The sequence below is a fragment of the Emericellopsis cladophorae genome (assembly GCF_022114955.1).
Source record: "Emericellopsis cladophorae strain MUM 19.33 chromosome Unknown NODE_60_length_125508_cov_113_851042, whole genome shotgun sequence".
Lineage (NCBI taxonomy): Eukaryota > Fungi > Ascomycota > Sordariomycetes > Hypocreales > Bionectriaceae > Emericellopsis > Emericellopsis cladophorae.
This window is the reverse complement of record NW_026250985.1, coordinates 50,809-74,741: the sequence shown is the minus strand read 5'-3', so window position 1 is coordinate 74,741 and position 23,933 is coordinate 50,809. Positions and strand designations below refer to the sequence as shown.

Below are 23,933 nucleotides of genomic sequence, written 5' to 3'. Positions count from 1 at the left end.
CCGAAGAAAGCAACTAATTAGAATATCACATCATTGCACTGTGGCATCCACGCAACCATATATATGCGCTTATCTGGAGAAACTCCCGGAGCCGCCAGGCAACGGACGGTGATTTGATGAATTAGTGTTCACCGACCAGGGCGTGCCTGTTTTCCGGTACACGATAGAATCCAACTGCGATACATACCCCGGCTGCCGGCGACATGTAGGCGACCGGATGTGGCGTACCGAATGCCGATACCTGCTTTTTGCGAGTTGCCAAATTAGGCAATTGGTCGCCGTGATGTCATCGACGATCGTGGCCGCTGGGCGCCGACTCTGGTCAATCCACATGACATGAATATCAAGATAAGCACAAATCCGAAGTACGCACCTTGATTATCACACGATGTAGCGAATCACCTCTTAACGCATTCACACAGCGAAGATCTTGTCCCGTAGGGGCCTGGAACTCTGTCTGGGTCCCGAGACCAACGTCACGTTCTCAATGTCGTCATCATTGTTGGAGCGAGCCAACAGTCTAGTCTGTAGGGGGCACGGGGGTGGATGATGGCAGGCATTATGATCCCTCGAGGACGTGCATTCACTGCAGTATTATGCCGTGTGCATCACTGGAAGCAACTTGCCAGCCTTGCGAGGCGAGGGGACAACTGTCAATCTGTCAAAGACCCTCGCTTGTTCGCCAGGGTTCTCCGCACCGAACCATGGCAGTGCTGTGCCGCACTGACGCAACTGAGGCCGTTCTGAATGGCTTATTCATGCCTGCCTCGTCATCAATGGAAATCATGGGATGCATTGGCGCGCGCAGCAGACAAGCGGGAGCATGAAAATTAAGGCTTGAGACGTTGGAGCCTTCCGTTTCGAAATAGTCAGTTCATCATTCCAAAGTCCACAGTCGACGTACCCAATCCGTCTCATTGATCGAGCAGCTTATACCTTTCACCAAGCGCAATTGACTAAAAAGACTAACCCTATTGGAAGATGGATTCGGCACAGAACACAGTCCTGTCCTTCCTCGGCACCAGCCGTCCCAGCTGCAAAGTACACACACCCGACTCTCCACACTACGAAGACCTACGAAAGACATACGTCAACTCGAGCGCCCGCCCCTTTGCCATTGCGCGACCCCAAAAGGCCGAGGACGTCCAATCGCTAGTTCGGGCTTGCCGCGAAAATGGTGTCGACTTCAGTATTCGAACGGGCGGACACAATTGCGTGGGCCGGGCGCTGGTCGACAACGCTTTGACGATCGATATGCGCGAAATTGACTACGTCAAGGTCAGCGAGGATAAGAAAACGGCCAGGGTAGGTGGCGGTGTGCTTCTGGGTGGATTGCTGAAGGCCTTGGGGGAGCATGGCCTGGTCACACCATCGTTTGTCTTACCAGCCTTGCTTGTTGACGTTCGAAGCATGCTGACTGTTCTGCAGAGGTTCAGTGGCCTCCGTCGGCTATGTTGGATGGAGCACACTTGGTGGTTACGGTCCTCTCTCGAGCCTTCACGGTCTCGGTGTTGATCAGATTGTGGGCGCCAAGATTGTGAATGACAAAGGCGATATTGTCGACGCCGAGGCAGACCTGCTCAAGGGCATACGGGGAGCCGGTCCGATATTCGGCCCCATCGTTGAACTCACGATCAAAGTGTACCCGCTGGATAAGGTATGGAAATGCGCCGTTGTTATATCTAGTTCAGAAGGCTGACATTGCCAAAGCTATTGGTTGGGACGCTAGTCTTTGATTCCACGGACATGCAAGCTATTTGGAGAGATCTGACTCAGGGGCTTCAAAAACTCGAATTCCCTGATCCGCTACAAGTTCAGATCTTCGCTATGGACTTCCCCGGCGCCGGTAAGGTTTTGTCTGCTATTCCGACCTGGGCCTCGGAAGATCACGATGAGGGACGTAAATGGATCGAGAAAGTGGCCAGTCTGGGCACATGTATCATGAACACGACGGATGCAAAGACGCCTGCGACGTACGCAGAGGATAACGAAAAGCTCGCGCCCTACGGCGTGTACGGACGTTCTTTCACGCTCAATGTCAGGGAGTTCACGGAGGAAACCTCCAGGGTATTGGCCGAGTACAGCGAGCAAGTTCCTAGCGGGAATTGCATGATCTCCGTCCATAGCCTCCGCCTGCCCAAAGAGAACGAGGACTCGGTGTTTGGGGCACGAGAGGTCCACCACATGGTTGAAATGGTGTCCATGGGTGTTGACCCGGCTCTGGAAGCACAGGCAACCACATGGGGCCAGGCGCTACAGAACGCACTGCGTGAGAGGGATTCGGGCAACATCCTCGACAGCGCATATATCTCGCTTCTCGACTATGACGATGCTAACGTCGAAAAGATTTACAACAAGCATCTGGACACCCTGGTCGGCTTGAAGAAGAAATATGACCCGGAGAATGTGTTTCACCATGCAGCACCGAGATTGCTAGTCCAGTAGGAGGGCTAACGGTATCTGTCAGTCCAATGCTTCGAGGATATCGGCTTTATAAAGGAGCTAAACGAATCGGATACCTTGCCCGTAGTGTTCGGTGAATAGGACAGGCGGGCCGCAGGGCATACAGGAGTGAGTGTCTGCTTACTTATGCTAATGCATTTAGTCTATGTAAGTTGGAAGTATATTGTTTCTCTTTAATTATGTCTTGAATTTATCAAGGAATGGTAGTGTCATAGGAATTAGTCGCACCGATTCTCAACGTAAGTACTTCTTCTCAATGAGACGCATCTCCTCATCTCCCTGTAGCTCAAAAATCTGCTCGACTGAAGGAATAGCCGCCTCAACAAATTTCAACCCCCTATCTTGTCGAATAGAAGCAAACACAGACCTCATTCCTCCCACTGCAGCTCGTATTCCATGATTCCCACAGATAATCAGTCCCACTTTCGAGAGAGCCGCCACCTCGTCGAACCCAAGGGAGGGATAGTTAGTGGGCACTATTACAAGTGGCACTCTCCCATCCCACGCCTTGCAGAAAGACACAATCTCGTCCGGAGTCCTCTGCTTACTGTGTACCAGAATAGCATCAGAACCTGCCTCCGCATACGCCTCAGCCCTGCGCAAGGCCTCTTGCTGCCCTAAGCCAGCAATAAGAGCTTCGGTCCTAGCGATGACGACAAGTGAACTTGTGCTCTTGGCGGCCAAGATCTTGCCCTGAAACTCCGATATGGGCACCAAGCTGTGTCTACCGTTGGACCTAAGGCTAGTGTCTTTCGGGAAGACTTTGTCTTCTAACACGACGGCAGTGGCACCGGCCGATTCGAATTGCGGAACTGAATAGGCAACATTGACCGCGTTTCCAAAGCCTGTATCAATGTCCACAATGAGGGGCAGTTTGGTCGCGGCGCTCATCGTGCGAGTGGCCTCCAAGTTTACACTCATTGGCAGAATGCTGGCGTCAGGAACTGCGTTCGCAGCGGAAATCTCGAAGCCGCTCACCCAAACAGCGGCGAAGCCTGCTTCTTCAACCAGTTTCGCGGAGAGAGCATTGTGGGACGACATGGCTATCGCCGGTTCGCATGGATTGAGAAGGCGCCGAAGCCTGTCGGCCCTGTGTTGTGTTGAGTTGGATGACATTTGATCTTGAGACGTGGTCCTCGAAAAGACTTCATAATTTTGGGCAATAGCTGAGCACGATACACCTTTTATGAGTGCGATAATACATGTACTAATCGTTTATATATTACTACAGAGACTTCAAATAACGCGTGTCGGAAGCGACCGCTAAATCTCGGATAGGGACACCCGGTGGTCGACACCGATACCGCGCGAGTCACGCAGCGGACCAGGCTCCCTTGAAACATCGGACCAGGAGATAGTAACTGGAGCATATGGGAAAACGCCAATAACCTGCCACTTCGTCGATCTTGTCATAGCTCGGAAGTGAACGTCCGAATCCGGGAGCACACGTACTATCCTTCCCGGAACTCTTCGAGGAGGACAAATAACACTGGCATTACAACCCGCGACTCCTTTACCTCTCTTGATTTTTCAATATCATAAAAGATTTAAGAAAGCCTTCTCATTGTCCTTGTTATCCCAAAAAGACTGAAAATATGTTCTTCCCAGAGAGCGTCGTCCCATTTGCGCCTGCAGACCTACACTATGGTTTACGGTCAGAATTCATGGCCGACCAGTGTCTTGAAAAAGTAAATCTGGTTATTGGCGCCTATAGAGACGACGAAGGCCAGCCATGGGTTCTTCCCACCGTGGCACAGGTAGCAACGGACAGCCCCGTCCGTGACCCGTTATCTAACACTCTAGTGATAGGCAATCCGGCTCTACCACGTCAACGGTCTTCAGAATCAAGAATATTTGCCAATCGCAGGGGAGAAGACATTCTGCAGAGCCGCGGCGCACCTGCTTTTGGGCTGTGAAAACTCCGAAATACAGAAGAGGGTGCGTGAAAAGCCTCACATCAAAGCCGTCTTGCCGTACATCACTAAAGGGACTAGACATGCTCGTTCCAAACGATATCAGGCACTGGCGCGGTCCATCTAGGTGCCGTGTTCTTGTCTAAGTTTCTTGCAGCCCCGAAACCCCTCGTGTATGTCTCAGATCCCACTTGGGACAATCACGTTCCGGTGTTCACTCATGCCGGGCTCTCCGTCAGACACTACCAATACTACTCGGCTGAAACGGGTCTGCTGAACTTTGAAGGCATGATTCAGGACCTGCGATATGCCCCTCGAGGCAGTATCATTGTCTTACAAGCATGTGCACACAACCCTACAGGCATCGACCCATCCCAGTCTCAATGGAAGCAGCTTGCTGAGACTATGAAACTGTCGGGCCACTTTGCGTTCTTCGACTCTGCCTATCAAGGATTTGCAACGGGCGATCTAGTTCAAGATAGCTTTGCTGTCCGGTATTTCTTCCAGGAGGGCATCGAGATGTTCATCGCGCAATCCTTTTCGAAGAACCTGGGGCTTTATGGTCAGCGGACAGGGTGTTTGCACTATGTGGCAAGTCCTGGATCGGAACCTTCATCAACTGTCCAGCGGGTAGCTTCCCAGCTAGCAACGCTCCAGCGCTCGGAGATATCCACGCCGCCACTTTACGGAGCTAAGATTGCTTCTCTAGTGTTGAACGACAAGACACTATCGAACGGCTGGCTGGCGGATTTGGCGATCATGTCCGACCGTATTGCGAAAATGAGGGCTGAGTTACAAAGTCGCCTAGAGGAACTGGGGACTCCAGGAGATTGGTTCCACATCACTGCTCAGATTGGCATGTTCGCTTACACTGGGCTAAGTGAGTCTGAAGTTGAGCTTTTGCGAAACAAGTGGCACATCTATATGCTCCCGAGTGGGAGAATGAGTGTCGCAGGACTAAACAGCGGGAATGTTGGTTATGTGGCCGACGCGATTCACGACGTCGTGAACAAGGTAAAGATTCACAAATAAAACAACATAGTACGGCGTGACTCAACTGAGGCAAATTTTCTGGGCGAATGAAAATCATGATATTATCCACTAACTGACTGAGGATGATCGTGAGAGAAACAAGAACATAAACCTGAAGGGCTGGCATTTAGGCATTGCTTGGCGCTTCCGATCTTCGGCACTGCGAACCCGATCCCCGACCCGATTTCGCCCTAATTTGCATCAACCTGCAAGTTTCATCACACTGCTTTGCACCTCTGTAGATACAGAAGATGTCGCCCACCAGTGCACCAGCGACCCGTGCGCGAAAAAGAATTCTGGTGGCGTGAGTATACTGTCGCGAAGCGCACGAGATCCCAACATGGGACCCTAAGTCACTGACAAACCCTGGTTCAAGGTGCCGGCTATGCAAGCAACGAAAGGTCAGATGTAGCGGCTCCCATCCTTGTTCGAATTGCACCGGAAGAGGACGCGATTGTATATATGACGAGGCGGAGAAGAAGGTGACTATCTTGGAGAGGTTGGCAAATGAAGTCCCCGCATGCTTTCAGATAGCTGATGAGTAGGAATCTCCGAGCCTTACAAGACAGAGCTACAGAGAAAGTCCCTGCGGCGGAAGATCAAAACGTCGCGCAGGCAGAGCCGAGTGTGGAAATGTGTTCACAAAACACGATTGACGAATGCCCGACTTCTCTTCTAGCGGGTCCTGACCACGCGGAATCAGCTCGACGGCCTAGCCCTGACCAGGCTCAAGCCAAATGTACGTCCTAGCCCTTAGACGGGGATTTTGCTGACTTCCTACGCAAGGCGATCATTCCTCCACTCTATGGCCCATTTTCGAGGCAGCGGCCTCTGCTGTTGGCATTGTGGGAATGTCGTACTTGCAGCCGCCCCCGGTGTTAGCCAGAGATGATGCTCACAAGGCAGTGTCTGCGAAAGGCCTGGAAAGTTTCAAGCCTTTTATCTTCCCCCAAAAGGAATTCATGGCTTATCTGATTCAGGGCGTGGACTTTCACCTCAATCATTTCCTCTCTGTCTTCGATCCAAAGACAGCTTTGGCCCAGCTTGATTCACTATCTCTGGAGCCCGTAGAAAAGGAGCTCACAACAATACAGGCCAAGATCGCTATGCTTGTCGGGTTGGGCAAACTGTTCCGCGAGAAAGGCGGACTACCCGGGGAAGTACCTGGGATGAGTGAGTTCATGGCGGCCCGGAATATGCCCTCAGATATAGAGCTGCTTCAAGAGCCATTGGACGCGGCAGAGACTCTATGCCTCCTATCCTACTACGCCGACGCGACCAAATTTCATGAACTCGCCTACATCTATGTAAGATAGGCCGCGACAGGTGCGCTATCCTGCAGCAGCTAACAGCTTCCTAGATTGGGCATGCAATAAGGCTCCTGCATGTCTTGCAGTTTGGTCACGGCGCAACCAAGCTCACTGAAAAAACTCCTGAAAGACAGTGTTGGATCTATAGCCTCTCCCAAAGTGTCGCAATCTTAAACGAGAGGCTCTGCGGGAGGCTGAGAATCCCACCCGACTTCAGCGCCCGGCCTCACTGCTCGATAAGCCCACCTGTCAACGGGGACGATCAGAGACCGGGTAACAGAGCGCTACAGGTTGGGTTGGGGCTAACAGTGATACTGAACGAGGCCTTCGAACGCTGTCGCTCTTACCTGGAAAGAGACCCGACAGGAGGATCTGGTAAAATAGGGCGTGATTGGGAGCCTACAATACCGGACTCGACCACTATCATGACCACACTGCAAACCCTTGAGCAGAACGGGCAGGAAATCAAGAATCTCACAGCAAGCACCATAAATACGGGTGTAACAGAAAGATGCGGCATTGAACTGCACCTGTGGTATTGCCATGTGAGTTAAGTCTCTCTATTCCTCGGATCTTTGATTCTGATTTGTGATTGTTCAGTCAGTTGTCCTTGTCACCTTGCCAAGTGTTATTTACATGGCAAGCCGCAGCAATGAACTCCACCGTGGAAGTCCATTTGAGCATACAAACCCTGTCGTGGGGAGGGCTTGTGCGAAATACGCATTCCTGGGGCTCAAATTAATCATTCAACTACATAAGCACGGATTCTCAGGTGGCCATAAGCTCCGCTCTCTTGGCTCAAGATTTTGCTAACGCTCGCAGATGCGTACTCAGGCATCAAACTTGAGACCCTAGCAACAGCAATGCTAGCACTAGTCCTTGTGAGCTTCCCTGAAGCAGAGGCGGACATACCCATGTGGGAAAGAGTCCAAGCGATTCTGGTAGATGTCGCGGACCGCGGGAGCTTAGATGCACGCTCTGTTTTGAGAGGAGTGCGGACCATTGCCCGGAATGCGATACGAATCAGGTCCTTCCGAAGGCAGCAAGCCTGGATACCGCAGGTAGACTTCGCGGCGTGGTACGATTTCGACGGATTCTTTCGACAACCACATCTGCTCCACATATTCGACACGAGCCAGGATACTGGAATTGTTCATTCAGCTGTGGAAGTTGCTGCTGCGTCCCCCATTGGCGCTGGCCGTTGGGTGAACGACACACCGCTGTCACCGATCGAGACACCCTGTGTGGATGCCTTGGCCTCTGCGGGCGACTTCATCTTTTCTATAGAAGACCTCCAGTGGCTAGACGCTGTTCAATGATTAAGCCTTTCGCATTAAGAAGGAAGTGTTCTTGAATACAGGCACTCACTGTAAGGCGCTGGGCTGCGACCGCCGACAGCGGAATGCGGGATGCGATCCCGATCTCGAGTCATGTGCCTCAACTCCTTCGGATATGAGATCCCGAAGTGGTCTCGTATTTACCTGGTCATCTCTTCCACTAGGAAACTCCATTCAAACAACCAAAATGGTCCAAAACAATCTACAAAGAAATGTGTCACGACGAGAGATATGCACAGTGAGCCATAATTGATCTCGATATATTTGTTGTCCGAGAGCTAATGCCCCTGGAGTCAGTTGCTATCAAGTCGCTGCCGAATCCTGAAGTCATCTTATTAGCTCGCCAGGCAGGCTATGACAGCGTGTTCATTGACCTGGAACACTCCTCGCTTTCAATCAGCGACGCCAGCACATTGTGCACTACAGCCCTGCAAGCCGAAATTTCCCCATTCGTCCGCGTCCCCCGAAGCTGTGGCAGCGGATTCGTCCAGCGAGTTCTTGATGGAGGTGCGGTAGGCGTGGTTTATCCCCATATCAACACAAAAGGTGCAGCGCAGCCCCAGACTTGCTCGGCCGGTATGGTTAGTTCAATTTCTAACAGCATTCACAGACGAAGCCAGAGCTGCGGTAGCGATGACTAAATTTCCTCCACTTGGAACGCGCTCTCTTACGGCGGCTCTCCCTCATTTTCTTTACATGCAGGTGGAAGCGAAAAAGGTGGTCGCTCAGCTGAACGAAACTGGATCAATGGTTTTTGCCATGATTGAAACATCAGAAGCTGTACGCAACGCATATGATATCGCCACGGTCCACGGCGTAGACGTGCTGCTGCTAGGGGCGAATGATCTGTCACTCGAAATGGGTATACTAGGCGAGTGGGAACATCCCGCATTTCAGGCCGCCTTGCGACAGGTTTCGCATGCTTGTATAGCGAATGGGAAAGTCTTTGGGCTCTCCGGTATATATTCTAAGCCGGATATTGTCCAGTGGGTAGTTCATGAGTTAGGGGCGAAGTTTATTCTCGGGCACTCAGACCTAGGTCTCTTATTAATAGCTATGCGTAAGAACGTAGAGACACTGCAAAGTTTATAACAAATTTAAATTATAGAGATATCACGAGAACCACCCACACCCCACACCCGCCCCCTCCAAAGCCAAGACTCGCCTCGCATACATCATTGCCAAACTCAAGGTCGTAGCTGTCATGGGGATAGCACCGATTAGAAAGACAGTGCAGGTGACTTGCCTAAACCGGATCCGTCCAAGTTACTCGCTGGATGGCCAGGCAAAGAGCGATCCAAAGAAACCTGCAGCGACGTAGACCGAGGTAAGGTTTGACGTGTTCGATATCCCAGCAGAGCCGTTCATTTCCGTGAAACCAAAATGCTGAAGCGGGTCGGCCAGTGAGGTAAAAGAGGTTCGTCTGCATGCTTTCAAACTACTTTCTGAAAGCTAGCTCGGGCAACCGTCCCCCAGAATGAGCTATCGTAACCCTAATGACAAAAGCTTAGCTTATTGACCCATGATATAAAGATCTCCGTTAACTCTCAAACGTGAGAGCTCCAAACGACGCCACAGTAGCGAATGTAAAAATTCGCCAATTATAGACCTCGGCTGCATATCCATAGTAAGCACTGAAACGATGTTGTTCAAGAAGTTCGGTCAGACTGATGAGGTGTTGGGCGGTCTTCGACTATGCGAAATCCCATCTTGATTAATGCTCGAGTCGACGGTCTTTAAAAGACTGTTCTGGAAGTTGATTGATGCTCGAATCAGTCATTCTTGAAGTCGCGTTCGCGAAGTTAGGGAAACAGTTATTTATGATACTGGTCACTGTATTCATGGTGGTTTACCATCTTGGCTGGGGGGTCCCGAAAAGGCTCGCCGGCTCGACTGCCCGCTGCTGCCGCGCAACGAATTGCTTGATCTCGACTTTTACTTCACCTTGATTTTCAGCCGGCACTCTGAGATGGCCGCGACAGCCCGAATGGTCATCGACAAAGGACGGCCCTTGCTGATTGAAAAGCCCTGTGGGCTGAACACAGCCGAGGTTGCTGCGCAGCGAGGTGCAGCGAACGAGGCTGGGCTTTTTGTCGCTGTCCTGTTTATCCCGCGAGTGAGCGACTTGGCCCGCGAGCTCAATCAAAATGTGTGTCTGTCGCCTGCTGGCTAACGACATTTGTGGTTTTGTTTCATTATCGGGCGGTAGATCTGTGCTTAACTTCGGCGTGCAGTGTTTCGATCTTCCGGAATCGCTCACCGAAAGTCGAATCATCTCGGCCACGGCGCAAACGAGGATATTCCGCAAGGACATTGACATTAACGGATTAGTCATGTTCACAGTACCCATAGAGTCTGGCCAGGTGGCCCATGTCCACACGGCATGTCTGTACCCCATGATAAGTGCGTGTTTGGCTTTTCAATTTTTCACGAAGCTACACATCTCCAAGGATTCGCCGATCAGATCGTGATAAATCTGCCGACGGCGCGCTACAGCACGACACTATCGCGCACAGCACTTATCAATCTCATCCCGCCTTTTTGCGTGATGCGCTCGCGCATTGCCGCGACGCGCAGCGCGCATTTTCGGTCGTCAAGGCGAGTCATTGTTCAGCAGAGCAGGGTGGCGCTTCGGCTAAGGTACGACTGGTTTAGGCCAAGCCGTCCATAGCCGAGAATGAAGTTTGGAGAAAGGTGTCCAGGTCGCCTCGAGCGTCTGACAATAGATAACAACACGGGTGCCTCATGCTGTAGTCAAATCCGTGAGCACTATACCGACAATTGTATCCAATGCGGTATGTGTTTGATATATGCAGAGTAGGAATCCCATGCCCTTCCCTCCGTCGTCTCTGTTTGGCCTTCGCTACGCAGCGAAGATCAAATTTAGGCGTGACTAGTAGTCTTACGCTCTGTAGCTTCCTTCATTCCCCTCCTTCTCCAACTGTCATTCGAACCGAGAATGTCACTGGACTCTTGCTCCACATTTTGGCTCGCACTGGAAGAGGCGCAGTCGGGATGTCTGAAAATACCCTCCAACACATAGTCGACGAGATTTGGGACCGCGCCGGGTTCCGGCGCCACTCAACCTGTCCTGCTCGGTATCTCAGGTCGAACAATAGCAACGGTATAGGAGAGTGGATTTCTTGCACTGGGGCTATCTTGCACAACTTCAGGTACAAAGGGCGACAGCCTGAGGGGCTTTGTGAGTATGTTATAGCGTCGTAATATAAACAGCTCACGGAAGAGGACTAGTCCGCCGACATGGGTCTTGACGTCAGGTAGACCCTTCCTCGTTACCAAAGCCCATATTCCAAGGCGTTGCTGGCTGAGTGAATGACCCCAGATTCCCTAGATTCCCCTGAGCCAGGTCGAGCCACTCCGTATCCTACGCTATACCAAGACCCGACAGGCCGAGCACGCAGCTCAAGTCGAAGGGATCATTTCCAGTCCAGAACGTGTCGGCGTTGTAGATTCCGGCAAAAAAGGTCGCCTGCACCTTCCGCGCTCAGCGACATTGTCTGCTCGGGTACACGAGGCTGAATTCCTCGTCCGTCACCAGCCATACCGGCTGTAGTCGTACCATTGTCAGGACGAATAGAGAGTCGTGCGGCACGCACAATTCATCGGATAGTCTGTGCAAAGTAGATCGGCAAGCGCGTTATCAGTTCGACCGACATGGTGAGGTACTGGGTGACGACAGCGGGGTCCAGCGAGAATACTTGCTGGACGAGAGGGGATGCCTTTGTCAAGCGGATCATAAAAACTGCAGCTTGGGCAAAGGCCATGGTCATGTACTATGATTACGGATTCAGAAAAGACCCTGTATGATATCCCGACTACGTCAGCGAAGGACGACGTCTGAGGAAGAGGGAGATAAGGTCGGCAGGGAAGAGCGCAAACTCAGGTCCGTAGCAAAGTTCAGAGCGTGATCTGTTTGACTTGATTAGAAGTGTACTTGGATCGTGCTCTTTTCTGCCTTAAGCGCTTTGCGAAGTATGCGCGGCTGCTCTCGTGGGCGTCACTGTGTCCTCAGCCTGCGGTCGGGTTATGCGTGCTGACGCGCCGAGGTAAAGCGCATGCGGCGATTCTGTCACGGTTAGCCTGATACCACGACAGACATCCCGTCATCCTTCCCTTCCCAAGTACCCAGTCTCTGCACAAAACACCACTGAGGAATGGGAGGAAGGGACGTACCGGGCCAGATCCAGAGCTTGCACCAGTCATCTAATCTTCCGATCAGACTCGCCAATAACGACAACAACGACTCGCCGTCCATGGGCCCGACTGGCGGTTGCTCCTTTACCCACAAGAGGAATGATCGAGCGACGTGAGCCAGTCGAGCCGTTGCTGCAATATACTCGTCGCCATATAGCAAAAAGCTGGCCGGAGTGCCTAGACGGTAGAGTCAATGAGACAAGCGGGATTTGAAGAAAGCTTGGTCGTCGATGGACTCGAAATGGGCGGACTGAGGTCGACCGAACCCGAATGATAGGAAGGAGTCGAAGCTGCCCCGACTCATTCATGCACATGCGTCTCTCGTGTGCGATCAGGTACCAACAGAACCCGAGAGAGGGGTGTATCTGAATCCAGCCGGCCCCATTGTGGCACGCAAGGAGGGTGCAGTGGTCGTTCATGGGGGAGAGGCGAGCTTCGCTTTGATCCTTCACGGTTCTGCCAGACCGATGGCTTGTCCGAGTCAGAGACTACTACCCTTCACACAGGAAAAAGAGCCGGGCAGACGTATCTGGTATACCAGCGGTTGGAAAGAGGCCTTCGAATCTCTCCCTATTGGCTGAGCCAGCCTCGTATCTGCCTCTTCTTCGTTATCCTTATACTTCCCGCGCCGGTGTTGTCTTGGGTCAGCTGGTGGAGGGTGCGGCGAGATATAGTTGACTTCTTGCGAATTGCCAAACCTCACTTGTCCTAGCCCCTGGGTCGTTGGAGGACCGGACGTGGAGAGCAGAGCAGGCATAGCAGTACTCGTAAACGCCGTGACACCGTAGCTCGACAGGCCAGAAGCCGGGGGAGAAGCAACAGCAGCAGCAGCAGGCGGAGGAGTCGGAGCCGGAGCTGCGGCCGGAGCAGGCAGAAGATCGGCCCCGCTGGCGCTGGGCTCATCTGAACTCGCCAACATGTTCGCGACGCGCCTCTCGAGTTACGCCAATCGAGCTCCAGCTGCCACCCCAGCTCCATCCTCAATCGCCTTCCCTTTGGTGTTTGTGCTTTAGTTCGGGGGGTCGGCGGACGCTTGTCCCGATTTGCCGAAATCACATTCTTTGTTTGCCTCGACACATCTTACGCATGGCCACTGGCCAATCCAGCGTGGCTTTTGTTTACGATATCGATAGCATGCTTGCATCGTCTTGTCTCTCGGGAGCTCGCCTCGATCGTCGTTGTCGTCACCACGCGCTCGAGCAAGGTCCGACGCGCCACCGCTGTCTCCCGAGCAGGAACGCGAGACAACATGCTGACCGACTCCGTACCGATCAATGAAAGCTCTGAGCTTCCCGCTTGAGCGCAAAACCTCTCTCAGGCACTTGCACCTCGTGGACGCAAGGTACTGAGCGAAAGTTGCATACATAGCAGGGAGGTATGACGTGCCAGGCCCGATAACCTAAGCGAGTGACCGTCAAGTGAGTGCAAGTGGAGGGACTAAAAGTGCCCCGCCTTTTTTTCTACGGCAGAAACCGCTAGAGTGAAAGATCTTACCACGCTGAAAAAGAGGTTTTTAAATTTTTAAAAAGAAAAAAGAAAAGGCCTTTTTATTATTAGGAAAGCTCAATCAGTTCCAATATCATGACAAAGAGATTGACTGTGAGGACCACAACGAGTCCAACATCTACAGGCAAGTGACTAGCATGAGAAGGACAAGATGGTATGCTGACATAATGGAGATCCATCTTATTTGCACCGGTTCCCCAAACTATTCGTTCGTACGCATTTCTCCACCTAGAGCCGAGCGATATGCGTACGAGAAAGTCCGAATCCGAATCTATAGGCCTCTTGCGCTTCCATTGATTCTTTAAAATAGAAATCATCATTCCGCGTAAGTATATTTCGCAGCCACTTCCTCTCATCATAGGTGTCAAGCCAATTCACCCTTTCTGAAATCGCACCGCTCTGAACAGAAGAGAGAACTATCACTGCCTAACATCTCAGACCCTAGACGCGCGACCGCCAGAGATAAAACAATATGTTTTCTAAGCTCGCAGGCAACCGCCTCTTCGAAAGCAGGCGCAAGCTGCCCCTCCAGATCATATATCTTACGCTCGTCGTGGTCGCTATTATCCTCACTATCGTGAGGGTCAGCAAGATCCAAGGGCAAACAACGAGGTCGGACACCCTCGCAATCGTCATGGTGAGCAGACACCCCCTGCGCAAGTTAAAACGCACCCTTTCGAACTCACGTTCTAACCGGTGGCTTCGTCGCCATTCTACAGGGTATTAAGTCCATCATTATCTTCGCGTATCAACTCTGTACGACGTACGTCCAGCGTCTCCAACGATGGGCAAGCCTGAGAGCCTACAAGATCCTCGACTATCTCGAAATTGTTTTCTGGTTCGTGGTCGTAATTATCGGCTTTATGGGGGCTTCGAGACGATGCGAAGGACTTCCCTGCGCCCTCGGCGTCATTGTCGCCCTGATCGCCATAGTCCTTATGTGAGAGGCTCTCCCCTAGCAGCGATCTCTTATACGACGAGGTCATTTACTAACTACTAATTTCTTCAGGTGTAACGCAGCCTGGCTCGCGATTATTATGTCTCTCGACCACGAGTATTACCGCTTATATAAAGTGAAACGAGGAAGCCTAGTAGCGGGGGGGAATTAATAAAGCCCTAAAACAGAAAGTTTAAGCCGTTTTATATGTAAATAAAAGTTTATTATATCAGGCGAAGCTTTAATGAGTAGAATAAATCATTTATTATAGAGACTATTATCGAGAATTCTAACTAGCGCTAACTAAAGTATTAAAATTTAATAAATCCCTTGTGATCAAAAATAGTAGTAATGATAACTATATTTTATTGTTACTAGCCTATAGAATATTAAATTTAATAAATTAATAGAATGATAGAGAATTATACTCAATATATGTAATTTAATATTAAGTATTAGTACTTATAAATATCTTATTTTATATTTTTTTTAATATAAAAGATTATATTTATTTTTAGGACTTTTTATATTTAAGTAGAAGTATAGAATAAATAATCATAACGAATAATTATATCATAAATTATTTATTTAATAACTTTTAGTATTCCGTTATTATCTAATTAATTATTAGCACTTTATACTATAATAAAGTTATAATTTATAAAGTGAAGTTATAAAAGCTCTATATATTAAACACGCCATTATTATTAATAGCTAAACTTATATAAAATAATATTATCTATATTATTATTCTACTAAAGCTTTTATTTTAAGATTTTAGTGTTATATTATAAAGATATTAGAAAGTATTAAGTTTTACTAAAGAGATCCTAGAGGTATCTTTAAATTAATACTTAAGTATAACGTGGTCCACTACTAAGCGACGCACACCCCTAAGCGACATACTTTTCCACGACTATAGGATAAAGAATATTAATTATACTACTATAATAATTATAAAATACCGAAACTATTCAGACTTATATATATTAGATACTTTTATATCTTCCTAGCACGTACGCGTATTATACCTAGGCTTTCTATACTTACTATAACGCCGTGGAGCCCTTTCTATCCTAGTCCGCCGATTACTATTCTTACGTGTTTTATATTTTACTTATTCCTATACTTCCTTTTAGGCTAGTATATTATATATATCTCTTATAGTAAGTAATCCTCTAAGATATATATATATTTTCTTAGCCCTCCGGCGCTTATTAAGTACCTTATTTACTTTCTATAATATATATATCTTAGCCGTTATAAAAGTAACCGAGCAGCTAATACCTATATCCCTTTCATAAGCTAGTCGATAATAATAAGAATTAGTATTAGCGAGCTTCCTTAATAATAATTAATCCGATTTTTAATATATTTAGATCATAAGATGATGCACTAAAGGCAGATCAAACAGGTGGAAAAGGATGATCAATTCAAACGTCCTTGGGCAGCCAGTCGGCCAGCCTAAATAGGCATGGCGCGGCTGCTCCTCGGATCGTGTGCGCGTAGCCTGATTAGCTGCGGCGTTATTAATGCTATCTTATCGCTATCGTACCTATGCGTGTACGTGACCAGCACGTGACACCCACACATAGCGTAGATATATCTTGGTTAAATAGCCACATAACCTCCAAAGTATATCATAGTGCCGGCTATATAGAAAATCGTTACTACCCTTAGTAACTCCCGGCAACGCCTATCTAAGCCAAGGAAATACTCGTCCGGCGCTATTATCACTCGTGCGAATCGTTCGTTCGTTACTATCGTTAATACCTTATTATTTTATTATTCTATCTATAATCGTGTCTCCGTATATTATATCGATCGTTCCTCCCTATATTATCGCGGCGGTAATAGGTCTAATCTATTATACGGCCGCGGTCTACGTTTAGCGCCTTAACCTATTGCCCTTCCGGGGGGTTAAGGACTTCTTCTTACGGGCTAATTACTCCTCGAAGGTATATATCGCGGCGTCGCTAATACCTATAGACTCTACCTACTGGTCGTATTAGGGGCTCTAACCCTTCTAGCGAACCTTATACTTAACTATTCCGTCCTTTAATTAGCGCTTGTCTAGTAGCCTCTCGATCTCGTAGTATATATCTCCTTTATCGTCTTTAACGTCGTGTGAGGCTTCTATAGGCCTAGGCTCGGGGTCGACGTATACGCCGGCGTGGGCAGGCTTAAGGTGCTAGACCGATATCACGGGGTATATCTTTATACTACTAGGCAGGCTTAATTCGGCGGCGAGGTCGTTAACTATCCGCTTAATCGTGAAGGGGCTAAGCCTCTTCTAAGACTATTTAGGGCTCGGCCGGCTAGCGAGGTGGTATCCGTGATAAAGATTGAGGTACACGCGGTCTCCGGCCTATAGCTATATCGGTCGGTATTTAGCGTTATACTATCGTTTGGCCTTTATCGCTGTAAGATCTATTACTAATTAAGCCGTCGTTCTCACGGCCTCTCTTATATACGGCAGTGTCTCGGCGTTAGGGTTATTAGCGGCTTAGAACGCTCTGTTAAGTCTGAAGCCGTAGATATACTCGTGCGCGCTGTATTAGCTACCGACGTTAAAGGTGCTATTAATATTCTATTATATCGCTAGAAGCAGTAGCTTCTAGTTACGATCCGGCTCTTCGACGTAGGCTAGCCGTATCGCTATTTTAACCACCTGATTATAGCGTTCGGCCAATCCGTCAGCCTATAGATAGTGCGCTATTATTATCGCTAGCTTCGTGCCGAATACCTTCTATAGTCCCCTCTAGAAGGGTTTAGTGAACTTATAGTCTCGGTCGCTAATAATAATTAATAGAAGACCCTAGTCCGCTATTATCAAGGCTCGGGCTAATACTTACGCCTAATGTTCTAACGTATATATCTCGTGGCTAGGGATTAGCAGGCTTCGTTTGCTCGCGGTGTAAGTAATCGTAAGGATCTAATCGAAGGTATCGAAGCTAGTTAGGGCCCACGGCGAGTCTGCGGCTAACGTTAGGGGCAGGCGGGTGATAAAGTCAATCGCGATACGTTATATCGGCAGAGGGCCAGGCCGTATAGGTATATATACTCCTATACGCTATTAGCGGTCGGTCTAGCCTAGGCAGTAAGATCTATATTTTACGATATATACCGTGACCTTAGCGGTTATATTCTTAATAGCGAAGCCTCGTAGTTCCTTTAGTATACGGTCGATACTAAAGTAGCTACGTTCGTCGTGTGCCGTTATAATCATATCTTTAATTATCGATTATAGCACGCATAGACGTATAGATCTATCTATTACTTCGTTATATAGTAGTCTATTCGCGGCTTAGAAGAAAGGCACGCCGCGGCGGCGGTTAGTTCAGTAACGCGTTATTCTATCTAGGCCGGTCGAAGTTTTAGTAGCGTCCTCGCTATCCTAGATTGTCGTGATAATCTTAGACTAGTATCGGTCCTTAGCGTAGCCTTCGAGAAATTAGCTAACCGTTTCGTTACTTATAACGGCTTCTATAACCACGCATATATCCTCTAGCGCCACGTATTAAGGGTGCCTACGTTATATTAACGGGTCTAATTCGGCTACTTCGAGACAGCTGAGTGCGTCGGGCACGAAGTTCTTCTTACCGGGAACGTGATAGACTTCGAGGTCGTATTAGGAGAGGTAAATCGAGGCTATAATCAATCTACGGTTAGCTCTATCTATACTAGCCGTATCTATTATAGACTTAGCTAGGATCTACTTAATCGCTAAGTGATCTATCAGAACGCGTATCGGCTGCTTAGATAACTGTATAATTATATAGGTACGCCGGATCGCCTATATAAGGCCTACTAATTCAAGTTCTGTCGGTCCGTAGGTGCGTTCGGCGTTGGTTAGCGTGCGGCTAGCGAAGAGGATTGGTTTAACCGCGGTGGCGGGTATCATAGATCCGGGCTGCTAGTCGTAGTTATCTTTAGTATAGAACAGAACTGCCGCGAAGCTACGTTCGAGGCTCGTATTAACCTGGTAGTATAGGTGTTTATTAGGGTTATCGTGCGTTAATATACGGCCAGAGGCTATTTCAGACTATACGGCCTCGAAGGCTATGATCTCTTCTAGTATAGGCTCGAATATCGTAACGCGGTAATAGGCCTTACGCTTATTCTTATTATTATCGGCTACTTTACCTACCTCGCGGCTAGCGTTAAGTAATTAGACCTTATGTCGCTATAAAGGATTAATTAGCTTGGTAAAATACGGTATTAAATGCCGTAGGAAGCCTATAGCGCCGATATAGCTCTCTAACGTAGCTAGATTATTAGGGAACTTAAGCTAGGCGAAGGTAGCTATTCGTTCCTTAGTCGTTGCTAACCTAACGCCGTCTACTCTAAAGCTAAGAACCTACGCTAATAGATATCCGATCTAGCTCTTTTTCGGAGAAATTATTACGCTTAGTCGTTAGAATAGGCTGAAGATGATTTCGAGGTATCGGAGGTATTCTTCTTCGGACTATAAATAAATAATTATATCGTCGATAAATCCTCTAGCGAAATAAGCGTATAGCCGTAAGATCCGATCTATAAACCTTTATATATACGCTAGGCTGTTACGGAAGCCTATTAGCGCTACTATAAACCTCTCGAGACCTCGGTAACTTATCACGGTGAACCTATAGCGATATCCCCTTCTGACCGCGAATTAGAAGAAGAAGCTAGATACGTTAATTACGGTAATATACGTGGCACCTCTTAAGGAGCGGATAACCTCGTCTTGCCGCGGCAGGGGGTAATTATCCGGCACGACTACCTTATTTAAGGCTCGCAAATTAACGATAACGCGGCCCTTGCGTTTGCCGTCGACCACCCTCTAGACCACGAAGAGGGGTGCCGTGAAGGGTATTAGTTTAGTCGCGTATTCTATGCGGTTCTGCTTATATAAGGCTTCGTATATCTCGTTAATAAAGTCACGCTCTTTCTTACCTTAAGGATAAGGTCTTTAAGTAACCTTATACTTATGCTAATCGTTAACTAACGGTATAATTAATTCGTTATTTTCTAGTACCTTTATAAGCCTTATATCGGTAAAGACTTTATTAAAGCGTTATAGTAGCGCTATCGCCTTATCGCGGAACCTGCTATCGGCGGCGTAAACGTATATACCGTTGTCTATGATAGTCTCAGGTAGGTCGGGGGTCTTAGTGATCTATAGAGGACCCTTATAGTATTCGCGATAGGGTGTTTTACTCGTATTAGATCCCTCGGCATTATCGAGGTTATCGCGGTCTAATAGAGCGGCGCTACTAGCTCGTTATTAATTACTACGGCCCTGGCGTTAGTTAACTTCGAAAGACCTTATTAGGTCTATCGCGCTATCGTTAGTTATTAGGAAATTCGCGGTTTCCTTAGTCTATAAGGCCTAGTAGCCGATTTCCTCGTGTTCGTTAATATACCTAAGGCGTTACTTACGGGAGATCGTGATATCTTCCTCTATATAATTAATAAGGAGGATATTTAGTCCCGTGCGGTCGTTAATAAGGGTATATATAGCCTATAAGTACGTGGAATTAAAGGTAAAGCTTCTACTTAACGGTAGCTCTTTCTACGAGGCTAGCACGAGCTTTATTATACTAGCTAGGACTATATAATCCCTTATAGCCTTAACGACCTTATTCACCGGGGCAGCCTTTACCTTAACCACTATAATAGGTATCTCTAAGTCGTTTAACGCGCCGATCCTAATAATATCCTTATTATAGTTAATAGAGGCTCCGTAAGGTTTAAGCTATACGTTACTAAGTAAGGCGTTAGAGCCGACGGATAGTAGGACCTAAGCCCTAGATTAGAACTTAGCTATGATATTCTGACCGTTCTATCGGCTAGCGGCGAAGAAAGTAAAGATCGCGAATTCGTTTATAGCCGTCTTCCCTCTATCGACGCCTCGAATCGTCGCGTAGTATCGACGTTCGATCGTATAGTCGAATTATTAAAGGACTTTAGCGTTAATAACGGGCGTGCCGCAGCCGGAATCAGGGCATATAGCGATTAATAGTCTATTAGCGGAGGGCTTAACCTCTATCTATATTAGTAAGAAGTTATTATACGCTATATATAAGCGGCTTATAAAGGCGGCTACTTTAATTACCATTAGCGAGGCCTTAACTTCGATAATTAGGGTATTAGTAGTATAAGGCTGTCGCTTAGTGTCAGCGATCTAGGCTTCGCGTTATAATTAAGCCGTTAATACGCATATATTGCTTAAAGTATATTACTTCTAGCTATCTTTATTATCGAACCTTCGGGCATAGGTATTATATTTAAACCTTCCTATAGTCTTCGTAATATTAGTAACCGATATAACGGCGGTAGCTATTATATTAACGAAGGCGGTAGCCTACGTTATAGCTTTACCCTCGCGGGTTATCACGAAATTAATAACTTCCTCTTAGCTATCGGTGGTATCGTCCTCCGTTACGTTATTCTTATATTCTTCTTCGAACTTAACCTCCTTACGGGTTCGGAAGCCTTATCTATCGTCACGCTTGCCACGGTCGCGGTTATAAGCACGATTATTATCGCGGCGACTATTATTATCGCGGCGGCGATTAAATAGGCGTGCGTTATCGCGGTCGCGGCTGTTACCGCGATAGCTGTCACGGCTGCCCTCACGGCTGCCAGACCCGCGGTTCTCGTAGCGAGAGTTATAGCGTTATGGTCGTTTATCTCGGCCGCTATTAGAAGTATAGTCGTCACGGCGTCGGAAGTTACCGCGCTCGTCCTCGCGTCGGAAGTTACCGCGCGCGCGCTGGCCTCGTGAGTCGTGAGAATAGCCGCGAGGTCGCGTGGCGTTAATAGCCCGGGCATCGATTATCTATCTACTATTAATAAAGTATCTAATCTATCGCTCTAAGGACTAGCTAGAAGTCGGGCGCTAGGTTACTAATAAGATCTCGCCGTTAATTAACGGCTAGATAGCTTAAATAATATCTCTGTCACGCTTTAGACCTATCTAGCGTGCTAGGGCTGCCTTACGTTAAATAAAGGCAGTAATTAAGTCGCCGGTAAGCTAGTTAGAGATACGGTATTTGCCGTTAAATAAATAGCTACTAGCTTCGGCCGCGGATAGCTTGAATCTCTTATTAAGCTTCTTATAGAAGGTCTTAATAGATCCGCGTTTAATCCGGCGGCGTTCTTCGCTTATTAGCTCGGTTATTATCTATTTATAGCTGGCGCCGGCTAGTAAGGTGCTATATCGTCCTTAAAGCCCGTATTTATCGCCTATCACGTATTCCTTATATCGGGCTATAAATATCGCCACGTTCGTATAGATCGGGTCTTTGCCTTACGGCGTGAGCAAGCCCTGTTCTTTATAGTCTAGGTAGTTAGGGTCGAATTTACTAATAGGCTCGTTCTTTAAGCGCTTCGAGATAGAGAGCTCTAGGTTAGGTCGGAGAGGCTCGAGTCCTAGGCTATCTTCCGATTAATAACCGCGATCGTCGCGGTTATTATTATTATCGCGGTCGTCGTCCGAGCTACTACTTAGGTCCGAGTCCTCACTATCTGAAGGGTTATAGCATGATCGTCTTAGTTAGCCTGACAGTAGGCCACGACCTCTTCCTCGTCCTCGACCACGGCCTCCTTATTGGCTATAGGGCCGCGCTAGTAGCGGCGGCTTGTCTACAGGCTTATCGGCAGGCTTATTAATAAGCTTATCGGTATTCGTTTTCTTAGTCTTTATTATAGGGGGTAGTAACAGGGGCCTATCGTCCTCGGGTTCCTCGTTATCTACTAAGGCTATAATAGGGATATAATACTCGTCTTTTTCTTTACCCGTTATTATAGTAAGCGGGTTCTTATACTAAAAATAACTAGCGTTTTTCTAAGTATCGAGGTATTCTTCTGTAAAGTTTCGGCTTATTAGTACTATTTCGAGTAAGTGTTCGTATTAAGGGTCTTCTTTCGCTAATATAACCGCAATATTGCTATAAGCGATCGCGATACGGTTATCTACGATTATTAGGTGTTAGTAACTCTAGATATCGCTTCGGTGGCTCTCGATAGCCTTTAGCAGCGCCACTCTATATTTAATAAACTATACGTAACGGTCGTCTTCTAGGGCCTCCTTAAGGGTGCTCGTCGAGTCAGCCTTAGTTAATAAGTATCTCTTTATCTTCGAGCGGGTGACCCTACGTGGCGTTATATCGCCGAAGAGGTCTTTTAGCAAGGGGTCGACTAGGTCTTCGGACAGCTCTCTAGACAGCGGCGCGTTACTCTATAAGTCAGCGCTATATATAGTAGTAAAAGATTCATTAGGCCGAGAGGAAGGAAGGTCCGGTAAGGGAGGAAGGTCCGGTAAGGCGGGTTATAGCTATAGTAATAATAGAAGAGTTAAGTCTTCTTCCTAACCGCCGGAAAATTCGTTAGCCCTCCTCTACGACCCCGCTATCGTAAGTATAGACCTAGAAGGCTTAGGTATATTATAGGTTATAATTTCGCGATATCTAGTAACCGATAATAAGTCAGAACGTTAGTAATAGTATAATAGTTTAAGTATATTTATTAGTAGACTTAGACTCTACTATACTTAACTATATTCGCTAGGGTAGCGCCTAGTAACTTATCGTTAGCTACCGGGAGGCTCGCCTCTTAGGAAGGGTAGCGTAAGCTCTCTCCGTCTCTAGATCTATCTCCTTATAGGACTAGTTAGTATTTAAACCCTCCTCGGATAAATCTAGCCGACTAGTGCTACTTAGTAAAGTAAGGTAAAGATTAAGATAGTGATTCTTTTATTATTATATTGATTTTTTAGACTTTAAAGGAGTGCGCGAAAGTAGGTAATTCCCGCGATATAGGTGGGGGCTCTCTTTATAATATTATGCTTAATTATACGCGCCTCTTACGGTATTGTATATACTACGCCCTACTTTTATTAAGAGGTGCGTAGTTTAATTCACCTATAAGGCAGCGCGCGCGTGTTTTTTACCGATTAATAGCCGCGATTATAGCGTAATTAGTACGGTCGTAGCGTAATCAGCGGCTTAATCGCGCGTTAATTAAGGCTCTGCGCGATAAGGTGCTATAAGGCTGATCCTTTGTGGGGAAGATTAGCCTAATTATAGTGTAGGTGGGGGAAGTTATTACGCTATTCGTTATAGCCCCTTAGCGCTGATCTGATAAGCGCGCGACGGAATATAAGGGGAACGAATAGCTATAAAATACTAGGGAACTTCCTGCGATTAATCGAGTAGTTATTTAAGGTTATTTA

The 23,933-nt window shown here is 47.9% G+C and overlaps 1 protein-coding gene across 1 annotated transcript; it reads left to right on the top strand.

The window, feature by feature from the left end:
- Positions 1-981: 981 nt before the first annotated feature.
- Positions 982-2,445, top strand: J7T54_005850 (6-hydroxy-D-nicotine oxidase; the record flags this gene model as incomplete). The annotated part of the gene is made up of 3 exons (XM_051509378.1): positions 982-1,373; positions 1,429-1,657; positions 1,819-2,445. The coding sequence occupies 3 exons, from the start codon at positions 982-984 to the stop codon at positions 2,443-2,445; spliced, it is 1,248 nt and encodes a 415-aa protein (XP_051359603.1).
- Positions 2,446-23,933: the final 21,488 nt, after the last annotated feature.